The sequence below is a fragment of the Hylaeus anthracinus genome, unplaced genomic scaffold (genome assembly GCF_026225885.1).
Source record: "Hylaeus anthracinus isolate JK02 unplaced genomic scaffold, UHH_iyHylAnth1.0_haploid 3, whole genome shotgun sequence".
NCBI classification, from domain to species: domain Eukaryota; kingdom Metazoa; phylum Arthropoda; class Insecta; order Hymenoptera; family Colletidae; genus Hylaeus; species Hylaeus anthracinus.
The window spans coordinates 7,977,574-7,992,086 of NW_026535284.1; the positions used below are offsets into that span (position 1 = coordinate 7,977,574).

Here is a 14,513-nt window from a genome sequence, read left to right on the forward strand (position 1 = left end):
ACTCGTATATTCCCTCAAGCAACCTGGCAAGCTAAAAAGGGAATTGTTTCCTTCCAAGTGTTTACGCTCGATCCGAATTAGCCACGTAGTTATGCTTCCTCGAGGAACTCGTGTCGACTCCGTGGGTGGTTTCACCAGCACGTGCTTCGTTTGATCTACGTTATTTTCATCTACGTCTGCCATCGTGCGCTTGATCTTCACGAAACGGATCCCAGAAACAATCAAACCAGCAACCATTCATCGACCGCGACAGTCGCTCATCCTCGAGGTTCTCCATCGTCAAGTGCAGCCTGGGTCAAAAATAAAACACCGATGTAACGTTCCAATTGCCAAGGTCGGCCACCTTGATTCTACCCAAACCGCGGCGATTCGATTATCGGATCAGCGCTTCTCAACTCGCCGGAAGAAGCCTTCGTCGCCGGGGGCAGCATTACATAAATCTCGACTCGAACACCAGGAAGCTGTTCCAATCGGTGGAGCGTTATTAACAGTTCTGTAAGTCGACATTGCGTCGTCTCTGTTATTCAACGTCTTGCGACCGAATAGGAGACATGCTGGGGAATTTATTTACACGACAATATTTACTTGCGAGAGGTTCAATTGGAGGAGAGGTATACTGGATGACCACCGACTAGGATGATTTTATTTAATGGAATCCCCAGAGAAGACACGTTGCGTCATCCCTGTTATTCAACGTCTTGCGAGTGAAGAGGATGCATGTTGGATGTTTGGAATCGATGGAGAATTTATTTGAAGAGCACAATTTACTTGGAAGAGATTGGATTGATAAAAGGTATACAGTGCTGCTCACAGTAGGAGGATCTATTTGGATGCATTTATTTGGTTAAATCTTGAACTAAGAGGATAATATTTATTTTATTTTATAAGGATAAAATTAACGCAAGATAACAGCGACCAAGAATTCAGTATTTTCACAGAGTTGTTTATTGGCCACATCGATAATGGCTCTCGTGCAATATACTTGGCTATTCAGAGCTACCGTAGGCTTGCGAAGTTTGAAGCATGGGTTCGTTAACGCATATGATATTATAGACTCTAAGTAATTAGTCCCTGAATAACTCCTAACTAAACTTGACAAAGCACCTTCTTCGTCGGTCTATGCAGTCTAAAATTAGGAACTTCGCGTGGATGTAGGTGCAGGCAAATGTTTGATCGCTAGTGCAAACTAAACACCAAGTGAAAACAATTACCGCTGTGATTGCGCACTATTTCTCTTGAACCCCATATTTGACTAACTCTGAATTGTCGAAGAACCCCATTCCCTGGGGTTTGTGTAATGTACAGGAAGGGCTATACATATGCATAGTTGCTACCCGTTCCTAGTCCTCGCTATAGTAGATATCTATTACCTACCTGAATGGTTAGATTTGCAGAATCCCCTCTTCTATTAATAAAATAAGCTGGCATTATTAATTCTGGCGATTTAGAGTAGAATATTCTTAGGGCTTCCCATAACAAGTATAGTGGAGGTTCTACCATCGTCCAGCCCTTGCGATTTCCACCCCTGCGGAAGTGTATTCCATTTGTTTTTTGTCGTCGTTCACATGAGAACCTCTCGTGGTCCCTCTGGCAGCTCGAAGGCCGAACTTGGACGAGAAACCCAACGGTTTAGGGCGGGGTGAAAGGGGCAGCTGCGTCCCTACTACTACAAAAGCTGTGGCAGCCTAGGGGTCGATAATCATGCAACCCCACCCTACGCGTTGTATTTCGCCGCGCAGTGTCTGCGATCGTGCACGTGGCGGGCTTGTGCATTTTCCCCTTGCTCCTGCGAGCCTGGTCCCCCCTCGTCCGAGCTGTTTGTCAACGAACGTCGCCGATAGGTGGCGTGGGGAACCAGAACGACCAATATCCCTAGATGGTACCAACGTAGATTAAACCTATACGCTGGAAAGACACATAGTTTCATCAGATACATTGTTCTGGACCTAGAATGACTGACAAAGTTCTCCATCCGAAACGTAAATTATTTATTTAACGGTGGAGAGTATCTCTCCATCGAAATGAGTCAAGACATGAAGCAATTAATGCTTGTTTGAGATTATAGAATTATTATTTTTCAATTTGATGTAATTTGTTGTGACTGCATTTGGAAACGTTCACTTTGCCTTTCAAGTAAGATTCAAGCCTGCGCATTTGTCACGACGACAAGTGTCTTCGCGTGCTCGTGTTACGTCCTGAACAGAAGCAGTTTCTCGCGATATATTGTACCCTTTGTCGAGGGTGTCGGGCGAGAGAGGTGGCGCCCTCGGACGGGCGAAACTGGAGCGTGTATCTTTAGGCAGGGTAGGTACCCTTTCTTAGCAGCTACCTCGAGAACAATGCACCTCGAAACCCTTCCCAAAACACTCGGGCTTGAGGAAATTCCTGCAATTAAGGAGATAAGAAATTCTTTTCTGCAGGCTAGCCTCCATTTTGAGAATGGGCTTAGGTGTAGCATTACTGTTGCATTTATAAACGTCACGACAAAGTAAAGCGTGTATAAAATTAACGAAGAACTCGTGGAGGAAAATTTGAACGAAATTATCTAGTTCAAAAGTACTAAAATCGTCGAGACCGTCGGGATACAGTGTGTTAGTTTGTTTAGTTTGCTTCCATTTGTCTTGAATTCGTCGAGTGTCCTCCGATTTACGAATTGGAGTATACGCGATCGCTTCGAGTAGAAGTCTTATCAGTACGGCGGCAAAATCACTCAAGGTGATCGCAACATGAAATAGATTCAGCTTTCTAAGTGCATTAACCTTGCACCTTCGCCAATCTAGCATGCGATCGAGCATGTAATTCCGATTCGAAAACACCCCAGCGAACGATTCATCGTATCCCCTGTCCCCCGAGGGACCATTGCAAGCTGCTTTCGCACAACGGACCGTTGGTAATTAATTCGACCTCTGTTCCCGCACTGAGACGGGACTTTCCGAGTTCGCCGTTTAATCCATAGCCGGTATCCTCGTCGGTACCACCGGCAGCCACTTTGTTTCTATCCCCTCGCGGCAGCTTCGAGTGTAATGAGCTTGCGGGAATGCAACGGTCTCATTGTTTCCGTCTCTTTTCTACCAGCTTTTGGATGTGTCCAGACGTCCCAGGGACATGGCGGAACATCTCACAGAAGTCGAACTTCAATCACGGGAAATATCGATCCCTGGCTTCCAAAGGCATTCAGGGGAACCCCAACTATCAGGTCTCGCGGTAATCAACTGGCATCGATTTCTGTGGAGTCGATTGACAAGATGGAATATTGAAAAATATCGGATACGTGTCTTATTTGGCGAGAGTAAAAACCGTTGGTTGTTTTGATCGAGGATCGGATTAGCTACGGTGGAGCTAACGTCGCCTAAAATACAAAACGACCGCAGTGAATTGTTCCTAAACCTGAGAATCATTTATCCAGCTGCCAGCTATACATAGCCCAGAAGACAAGAAGCCGCCTGTGCCAAATGTATGTCGCGACACCTGTCGATCGCAGAAAGATGACAATGCCATGAAGATTCCTTTTGTTCGAACTGGAAGTTCCACGCTCGGAATTTCACAAACTGTTTGACGAAATGCCAGACGTTGCAGTCGATCTCATTGTAACAAGACCGCGGACTGTTGCGACAGAATAAACCATTCTCTTCTCCGCGAATGTTAGATTTTTCTGTCCGGCGATCAAGAGACGATCTTTAAGCATAGATATATCGACGTCATTTACAAGAATCGTCCATTTACACCTAGCCTAGCTTGTTACACGAACCATACGTACCTGTGTCGCAACACCTGTCGATCCAAGAAAGATGCCAGTGACACGAAGTTCCCTTTTGTCTCTCATCGCGAGTTTCGCAGACTGTTTGACGAGGGGTCTTGCCTAGGCGTGCTGTTTCCTCGTGGTGCCGCGGAGACAGAGCCCCGCGGCGCTAGTCTCGCCCGATTAACAATGCCCCGCGCGAAGATGAAAGGTTGTAGCGCGATGGTAACAAGAAAGCTCTCAAACGAGCCACGTTTTAACAGACCTTTCGCTTTCGGATCGCGGCCGGGCATTGTGTATCCGCCAACAGCGCGTTCACGGCGGAATGCATTATGCATACACGTCTTCCTGTCGACGTATGACGCCGCGCGTCTGTTGCGGCCTTATTACGGTGCATAGCCAGACATTTCGCTGGTATGGCACGTTGCCAGGACCGGGGACGGGGGCCTCTCTGTGTTTATCAACAGAGAGAGAATTATGCTAACGCGCGCGAAGACCAGCCCGCCTTTTGCGGACGATGACGCCCAAGCTCGTCCAGCGAAGATTATTTCGAGATTGCTCCACCGGGGCCTCCTGAACCGCTCCGGCTATTCAGCTCTTTGTCCCTGGTTGGTTCGTTGCTCTGCGATTTCCGTCTAGGCTTTCTGTTTAGTTCGAGACATCGATCATCAAACCTAGGAAGATCCCTATGGCATCCTAAACTAATATTGACGGAAATTCGCTAAAAAATTTGCCTTATTTGCAGAGAAAATTCGTAGAAGCGTGCAACTTTGCGAAGGAGTCTGGAGAGTGTAACGGAGGGCCCAGACATTGCGGGTTTTCGCGCAAATACGACATATCCGGCGTTCGTTTATTTAGTCGCGGCGAGATTATTTCGGGAAGCTCGATGGAAGTTCGCATCGGCGTCTCCTTTGTCCGTGGACGGTTTGTAGGCCGAGAAGTTCTCGGGGGCCTCGTCGGGGAATTTCGAAAAGCGTGTAAGACCCTGATGTTGCGCGTTCCGACGTGTGCTCGTGTGTGCGTCTCTTGTAAGCTGGGTATGTAGGTCGTTCGGCTCGTGCTCCCCGTCGCGTCGCGTGAAAATTGTTGAGAGAAACTCCGCGGGAACTCGTCCCGATGCCTCCTTTGTCCGGGATTCGGAAAATATACGAACCCTGCGAACGGTCCATTGAGCATCTCTCTCGCGAAACGCGCGACAACGAGATCAGCCGTTAGCGCTCTCGGTTATTTTAAGAGGTCACGGGGAACCGTAAACTGCGCAGCGACTTCAGTATTTTTACAACGCCTCCGTAACGTTTCGAGTCTCGACGAGTTCCGAGGAACTCGATAGTTCTCGTTTGGAGGCTGTGAACAATTTTTTGTTTCGTGTATCGATCAGAAAATGGCAATTGTTGCGATCGTTAGGGCAGTTTTGAACGATTCATTGGAGTGTTTTATACGAAGATTTTCGTAATTCGTGTTGGAAGGGAAGATAGAGAGATCGTGTTTCTAAAAATAAGTCGAAAGTCTGTAATGAAATTAGTTTGTACGGGCCTCCATTTCTGAGGTAATCGCGTTTAAATATGTTTGGTGCGTACTTTGGTATTTTCTAATTTCTGTATGCTTTCAGTATCTTAGATCGAAAAACTAATAATTCTATACAAATTACTTTATTATACGCCACAGACGTCTGTTGTGAGACTCGATGGACCGAATTTCATTTAAATTTCCACGTGCCTCGCGTAATTGTAATCACGATTATCTCCAAAACGAATACTCGTATACAAGAATTACATTCCACACTTTCGATTCATTTTTTGACAACGAATGGCCTCGTAGCGTTGCTCTCGATTTTTCACAAGTCTCGGTTAATCAAATTCCAGTTTTCTCGAGGGTTCACCCTACCTAAAATTTTCATAAGGCAATCCCAAGAATTCACGACATTCTACGACCCAAGAATTCACTTCGCGTTTCTGTAACGAAAAACGAACGAATCGCGACGATTTTTTACTGTGCTTTTCGAAGGTTCGTACCGCAGTGGAATGGCCGATTTCCATTAACTATTTGCCACGTTTTTTTGCCCGAGGAACATTTCAGATCGCGAGTCGGCCGTACTCGGCGATCGCCACGTAAATCGGCAACCTTGATTTCCAATATCTGCGGAAGCGGAACACTTGACACCAATCTCTCTTTTTCTCTCACTCCGACTCTCATCCCCTTACCGCCCGTTTCACCCTCTCCAGTCCTTCCACCCTCGCCGCTCTATTTCTGTCTCGTTCCTATTCCGTTTCTCGCGATCGTTCGTTATCGTAAAACACAGGTACATCTTTCCCGAACTCGGCGACGTTTTATCATCGTTACACGGTATCGCCTGTCGGGTTGTCAGAAAATTATTCACACCGCCATCCACTGGTTTTCACCGTCGCTCCTGGCCGCGGATAATCTCAAGCGAGCCGGAGAAACGATATTTCACTTACCTGTTAGGTTGTCTCGCGTTGAGCACGAGTTTGTGACAACTTGAAGGGCGAATACTGAACTAAGCGTAATCGGGGTGATATCTTTGATAATAATAATATAAAAAAATAATCTGCCCAAGAATAACTTGCTTTCCAAACCGGGACACCCTGAACGTTCCGTATTTATCGAGTGGCCGCCCCCGAACGTTTTCAAACCTCGTTACTTTGGAAACGGAGCCTCCTATGAAAAACTTTCATTCCACATTTTCCACTTAGTTATTTACTAAAAATCGCCTCATATATGTCTCTTTCGCACAATCTACAGTACATTCTACATAAACAGAGTATAGATTTCCATCGCGTCTATCGTAACTAGTCTAAGCTTATTGTAGAGTTTGCCGTAGCCAGTAAAACGACGTCCCAAAATCCCTGAGCCTATCTGTATCAATTTCGAATGCGGCACCAGGCGATCGCGGAGTGACCGTTCTTTTTATTTTCGGTACGAAATATTTTGCGAGTCAGGCTAGCCGTGGTCCCCGTAACTTCAGCGACAGATACACCCGGGTATCGCTCGCCGGATATATTTTTAAGTTTATCGGTTGGACGATATACGACGACCGGAACGGGACACAGAAGCGGCCGTCTGCGTGGAGCACGCCGGTTGGCGTAATTCAGATATTAATACGCGACCGACCACGGCTGGACGCCGCCTTCTCTCCTCGGGAATTCGTGACGTATCCCTGGGAGTAAATGTCAATTGACACGCGGGGTCCACGGTGGAACGATCTTTCCCACAGCTATACGCCAGCCTCGTGGAACGTCGAGTCGAGACGCTCTTGTCGACTCCATTCGACGAGGATTTACCAATGCGGGCCCCCGATCTCTTGGAATTTCTCGAGACGCCCCTCGGACCAAATTAACCGGAGCCATTCGTCTTCCCTCCCTCTTTTCTGGGGAATTTAAATTGACTTCGTTTCTCCAAGTCTTTTGGTATCCTCAAAGGTTAGGAGAGAAATAACGATATTTGCCGATATGAATCGTGTTTGCTAATTTAGTTTGATTGGTACCGAGAATCCAGAATGGAGAAGCTGATTCACGAATGTTGGTATTTGTTTAGATAAAAGTGGAGTGATTCGTCGATCTTATTTCGATTCATTTTTTGACAATGTGTAATTTACTCGTGGCAGCAAACGTACGGGAATGTAGAAATTTCGAAGATTTCTATTCGAGACTGGTAGAGCTATGATATATACCCAATCCACACTGTGGAATTCACGTATTCGGCGATAGCCCACTGCTGATCGCAACAGAAATTGTTATCAGAATTTTCCTTTTTCCACGCATTTCCACCTAAATGTAGACGAGCGTTACGCGGGTTATGCTACTCGGTGTGCACAGCGGTGTCGTCTTCGATCCAGGAGACCTCGACAAAGACGGAAAGCTTGATGACCGATCGGTCGCGGTACGAAGGTCGCAAACTCTGGAAACGCAGTGTCCATTGACCCGTGACTTTTCAATTAATCGTTCTGCTCTTGACCACCCGCGTAATCGTGGAAGGCGGCGTGCTTTGAAGTCTCGCGGAACGCGACTGGTTCCGCGATCGATTCGTCCCCAGCTGACAAACTAACGTGGGAAACACCGTGGACGCAAATAGTTTTCGCGGAAAGCGTCGAGTTTGCGTCAGGCCGAAGAAAAACAACGCTATATCGTTCGAGACCTCGAACGGGTCGGGTTAGGAACAGCACCAGGACTGTATCTGCTTTGTTCGAAGACGTTATTTCGTTTGAAAGGGAATACAAATAAGAAATGAGGATTCAATTTTTCGGTGAGGTATAAAGTCGTTGATTAAATAAATAAAAGATAAATGCCAGTGGAGCCCTCAGGGGCTGTAGCGGTGATTGAAGCTACAGTACAGGCTTAGTAACATCAAGGTACCACAGCTAGATGAGTTGTCAAGCGACAAAGAGATAAAAAGTTATGCAATATAGGAGAGCCATGTGGTCCCCATACGGATAAGAAGTTATGGACTATAATTTAAAGTGGCCAGCCACAGATAAGGAGCGCAGAGTAATGATACGATTGTGATATGTAAATGAATTGTTAAGAAGCTCAATTAGCGTAATAACCACTTGTTATGAGGTTCAACGCTTAAATAAACACCGTGCCAAAAAATGCCAGTGGAGACCTCGAACAGTTTAAGTTAGAACCAACATCGACGCTGTAATGCGTGAAATAAATAGCCAAGCAGATGAAGTACCTACAATAAAAAACAAACGAAGATGAAGGAAGGCTACTTTACACCGATCCGTAGGCAGAAGTAGCCTCGACAAGTGGAAGACTGGTGTTTCCAACTCAGCCTCGAGGCTCCCAAGATCGGAATCATAGAGTACACTCATCTTTAATTATCGCAACGCTCGTCTTGCTGTATTTCTGGAGGCCAATCAATGATCGGTGACCTTCAGCAATTACCACACGCGTCCAACGACGATTTCAACCCGCCGTTCGAGATTTGTTTACCAAGAATCGTCTCGTTTGGCGTCGGCCATCGCGACAGAAGGCAAAACAGGACAATCCACGGATGCGTTTAAGTACAGAGAGAACGACGCCGCCGTTCCCGGCACCCAAGCGCTAACAATTATTTTATTATTGGCCCAATTACGCCGTTATTGTTTTCACACACGCGCGGCGTATCACTTAAAGCGGTTTGAGGCGGCTTATACGATCGTCAGGGTGATTCAACCGACTGGATTTTTACGCTGCCGGCTTCGGTCGTTCATCGGTTCAGTGGCTGTCTTAATTCTCCTCTCCGGCTGCTCGACGATTTCTTCGTCGCTGAAACGAAATTGCAGCTGGATATACGAGGAATTTACTGTTCGGTAAATATAAAAAAAGAGGACGAAGGGTATACACTGAATTTTATTCGAGATGTAGAATGTAGAGATAGGGAATTTAATCTCGAATAACAGTAAAATTTCAGAAAATTCTTTTTCTGAATATTATGACGATAAAATGTGAACCTACAGAGGAAGAAGATTAGAGAGGAAAATTCGAATTTTGTCCTGTGTTCTATTCGCTCCAACGAATCGTTTAAATCCCAATTGAAATAGGAATTATTCCCAAATGGGTATATTAGAGCAATTATAATTTCAAAGCTCCTGTCGGAGCAGCAGAAAATTCGGCCTTTCTATGCCAATGAAAACGAGTGAAAGAACCACGTACAGAGGATGCCTCAACCCCAGGTAACAGCTACCGAAACGCGTGGTCGTTTTTCCCCCGGAAAAGGAAATTCCGTATAAGACGATACGGAGAACTCAGCAGAACCGAAAGGATGCCAGGAAAGTGGAGTTTTCGACCGAAGCTTTTGATCTCTGTAAAGCTTTCGTTGTGTTTCCCCCTCCGCGCTTTATCGAGATATTCCTGCGTTATACGTAAAGTAAACTTCGGTTTCCTGCGCGCGGGGGGGGGGGGGGGGGCCCGAGGAGGGGGGTTATACCTTCTAAGTTTCGCGTACCAACGATATTGCTTCTGTATCCGAAAGCAATTTCGACTCTAGCCCGGGGAGTGCTTCCAGTTCCACTTCCGGTACGTAGGACTCGAAACAGAGCGCGCCCGGCTAGAGCGTCTCTCATTTTCGTCGTCGAGAATATTATGCATAAAATACCGGTGAGCAAATTACGCTTCTCTTCCAAATGTCGTCGTTCTCGTGTCGTCGTTTCTGTTCCCCCGCGACCCCCTCCACCGTCCGCGCGCTTCGGATATCAGCTTTAATAAAACGAGAATTTCATTACGAACGAGTAACAAATCGTCGGGGGTAATCTAATATCCACGGATTACCGCGACTTCGACCGACGACGAAGTTAGAGAAATTCATCTTCGTGAGTGCACGTCAAGTAACGAGAGAACAAAAAAAAAAAAGAAAAGAAAAGAAAAGAAAAAGAAAAAAAAAGGAAGGAAGAAGAGAAGAGGGATAGAACCGCGACCCATTTTCCTGTGTTTTAAATATCCGCGCGGCCGCAGGCGGGAGAGGGCGCGCGGGGCACACGTTTACGCTGCGGTTTCAATATTCATCAGAACTCGCCCAACTTTCGTGCACTTACCCCGTATATAGATTCCGAATCGCTTCCCTCTATCCTCGAGAGATCCTGTCCCCCCGTGACACCTGAAACTTCGAGCAGCTCGGCCCAATTTTATTGCCATCGCAGCTGCCTCCGCGTCACCTTGATTTCCGCGTGTTACGGACCCGTTCCTCCCCACCCTCCACCGAGATCGGTCTCCGTCTAATCTCAAAACAGCGTCAAAGTGTTAATTACGAATATTTAGCGACTGCTTTCGAGCGACGTTATTGGAAGCGTCGGTTTACTCGTAACCGAGATTGTAGCGATTGTTTGTTTAAAACTGAGCAAGGCTACGTCATAAAATAGTGCCGAAAGCGAAAATTTTCTCGTTCTCGAGGAAAGTTATCCTCGTCCCGAAACAACTACACGGGAATGAAAAGGGGAGAAAGGTGTCAGGAGTTTCCATTTTTATCGGGCGACGCTTCATTTTCGAGATTACAAGGTGGAAAGAACCGGGCAAAGGACGGAACAGTGGTTCCATTAGCATGCGTGAAAGCAATCACGACGATGTGCAAGCGTCGGGAAGGTCGCATGCGCGCCTGGAGACGTCCTTTTGATTTTCAAAATTACAGGACTCGTTCCTCGATAGCTGCCATGACGTTGTTGACGTACGCAGTGGTAACGGATCGTGATGCAGAATCTGGATGTCGATCCAGACTCGGTTTCCCTTCGTTTCTCAATGAATCGAAGAAATAAAGCTAGGTGGAACGCGGCGAGGCTATTACGCTTTCAAGTTACTCGTCAGGCTTGCTCACTTGAAAGCGGTGCAAAAATTTTTTCTCGAACGTTTCAACAAGTATTTCAACGTTACGATTTCGATAACTGATCCAAATAATTATTTTTCTTCGTACGATCGTCCATCTATTCTTCTGCAATGTTTCCTTACTCGTCAATTAATTTCCGTTGCCGCCGTTTATTTCTCCAACAACGCCGTTCAATTTCGAGATTTTAAATTGCTCACGTCGCGGAGGCATTACTGTTATTGCTCTTGCCGCGGCGGTCGCGAGCTGCTTCCATTATATTATATTTACGGTCACACGACGAAGGAGCTTCTAATATCGCGAAGTGCTCCCGCACGAGATAATGTTTTCCCACTCGATATTCGCTGACTGAGGCGGCCGCAACAGTAAATTTTCAGAAAACCCATCGCCGAGAGTCTCCCGTAGTGGCGAGGCCTCCGTCTACAGTTTCCCCTGACAGTGAAACATTTTCGTGAAATTTGAACCAAGAGCAACCTGGACGGATTGTACGAATGTTAATTCCATCCGAAACAGAGATGCTCGTACATTTCGTGGGCTGGGTATTAAAGCAATCCTCAGATTTATTTGGTCCCTTTACGCATTCATGCGGTAACTCTATCATACGTACTATCTCTAGGAAAATACTACTTTACTGCTATGTTATTATTCAAACTCTAGTAGAGCATCACTTTATTGCTGTATCCACATTCAAACTTTATTAGAGCATCACTTCGTTGCTACATCAACATTTGAACTCCAGTAAAGCATCACTTCATGACTATATCCACATTCAAACCTTACTATATGACCAAATGATATCTACACCGACAGTCAAGCTCTAATAAAACACCACTTCATTGCTATATCCACATTCAAACTTTATTAGAACACTTCATTGCTATATCAATATTCGAACTCCAATAAAGCATCACTTCATGACTATATCTATATTCAGACCTTACTATACGACCAAGTAATATCTACACCGACAGTCAAGCTCTAATAAAGCACCACTTCATTACCATATCCAGATTCAAATTTTATTAGAGCATCGCTTCATTGCTACATCAACATTTGAACTCCAGTAAACCATCACTCCATGACTATATCCACATTCAAACCTTACTATATGACCAAATGATATCTACACCGACAGTCAAACTCTAATAAAGCACCACTTCATTACCATATCAGCGTTCCAGCTCTATCCCAGCACCACTTCGCAGCTATATTGGCACTCAAGCCCCAATGCAGTGGTACTTCACTGCTACATCGACATCCAAACTCTGCTAGAACTCCATCTCCTTCCTACGCCATCCAACTATACTTTTTCCTACCAGTTCCTTGCTCCCGACTTTAAAACTTCCTTTCCCTTGAATTTTCCTTTAACCCTGCTCTACGTGAAACTTGACACGATACTTCCACTTCGAATACTAGTACTTCCAACAGTGTAATGCTTAATTTTTCACTCTACAAATTACTTAAGGGGTGACAATCGTGCGCGTTGTCGGTGATTTCGATCGGCAGCGGCGCTAGCATCGACGAGGGCCTTGGAAAAGCCTCTGAACCGTTATATAGACCAGGGAAAAGGGTTTAGAGACAAGAGGCGCGAATGTAGGTGAGACAGAGGAAGGCCTTCGCGAAAGAGAAGAGGTGCTGACGCCGTCGTGTAGCTTAAGCTCCACCCCGGCACCGATTGGTCGATGAAACCCTGTCGACAGGGGACGTGCACCCCCGACCCACCTTAAACGACCCTCCTGAAAATATATTATGCAACGCGTAACGTGTGCAGACGCTCGTGGCCGTGATACGCTCCCGAACCTGCACGTACCGCGCTAAGATTCCGCCAGCGATTTTCCGTTGGAAGCACACGGTCGGGACTAGCATCTCGGAAACGATCGGAAATTCGACGATCCTCTCCACTTTCTTTTATGGGATACTAAGTTCAGCGCCGAGCGGCCTGATTAAGGGCGAGATAGGAGCAACATGGCGGCGCGTCGAGATTCCTCGAATCTCCGAAGTCTGAAATAGACGAGGGGATTTGCCTTTAATAATGAACGAACGCTAGAGTCAGAAGCCATATTGACTACTGATTGACGGTGTTTACTCGAAACAGGTCCTCAGGGGCTGTAGCTATGTGTGATCTACAGTACGGGTTTGGCAATTCCGAGGTACCCGAGCTATAGGGGGGCCCCCGATAGACTACTGGGATCTCCGGCGGAGATGTCAGAGAGTCACGAAGAGAGTAGTAATACAAATCCAAAATTAAATGAATATAAAAAGAACACAATCTTATGAATAAATAATAAAACTTACTCACTCGCTATTGGAAACAGGGCACGCAAGGAAGTTACAATTAAATTCTAGACCAACTCACTTTATTTGTTTATTACATCTATTCTACTTTTTCCAAACTTGGGAAATAGTTCTCTCTCTAAAAAGTTATCGTTTCATAGATTCTTTCACTTTATTTGTTTATTACATTTATTCTACTTTTTCATTGCGCGCGATTATAATTATAAATATGGCGTAGTTAAAAGAAAATCCAGAGCAAGATGGTCCAAACTTGGGAAATAGTTCTCTCTCTAAACAGTTATCGTTTAATAGATTCTTTTATTATATCTACAAATAGTAAGGACAATTCGCATTATCGTGACGATGAACTATAACTAACCGAGTACCGCAGCCTCACTGTACACCGAAATTCAATTACCTCTGTCTCTCAGCCCGGCTTCATAAGTCTCGTGCAGGCAGAGACATCAGCAACCACGCCACGTATCCCCAAGCACCCAAAATCTCCGCGTGCATTCCAAGAATCCTTCCTGTCGCCTATCCTGGATACTTGTCATTCGCGCCCCCCGCCACGCGACGCACAGCCATCGCGAACAACCGCAACACCGGAGTTTAATTCGTTTCGAAATTTGCTTTCAGATCCGCCGGTGAACGGTACCCAACTGGAGCACCAGCACCTGGTCCCGAGGTCTGTCAGCGAATGTGAGTACTCACACTTTTAAAATTTGTCCATTGTCGCAACGTCTTTACGCTTTCGAGCGTACTCGAGGGACCTTCGAGAGTCTCTTGTTTTGCTTTCAGAGGGACTGAGCGCTCGAAAATGTTTCTTTTACGGGGAATACCATTCCCGAAGTCCTTTTGACTTCAGCTAGCGCTGAAGAAGTAGAGAAAAGTCTGAAGATCGATGTATTTGGGAGGAAGTAAATTTCCAAAAGTGATATCTAGACTGCGGATCTTTATGGAAAATAAATGCCTCGCGAACGTGCCTACAAAAATTGAACCTAAATAGGACTTTATTTTATTCCGTAAATATTGTAACATGAACTTTACTTTTGTTTGCATTTCGTAATTTCTTGCACGTTCAAATTTCCTGTAAATGCATAAAGATCCGCAGTGTAGTGATATCTCTTTAGGGAGAATTGCATTAATCGATGTATATCTTTAATTTTTATTTATTTGATTCCCTAATTGT

The 14,513-nt window shown here is 45.6% G+C and overlaps 1 protein-coding gene across 4 annotated transcripts in view; it reads left to right on the forward strand.

Annotated features, from left to right (window-relative positions):
- LOC128893881 (solute carrier family 12 member 4) overlaps positions 1-14,513 on the forward strand; it is a 139,799-nt gene that overhangs the window by 5,906 nt on the left and 119,380 nt on the right. For all 4 annotated transcript variants that reach the window (XM_054155181.1, XM_054155182.1, XM_054155184.1 and 1 more), the window contains exon 2: positions 13,961-14,023. In XM_054155181.1, the coding sequence (XP_054011156.1) occupies positions 13,961-14,023 (63 nt within the window). The remainder of the gene's footprint in view (positions 1-13,960; positions 14,024-14,513) is intronic.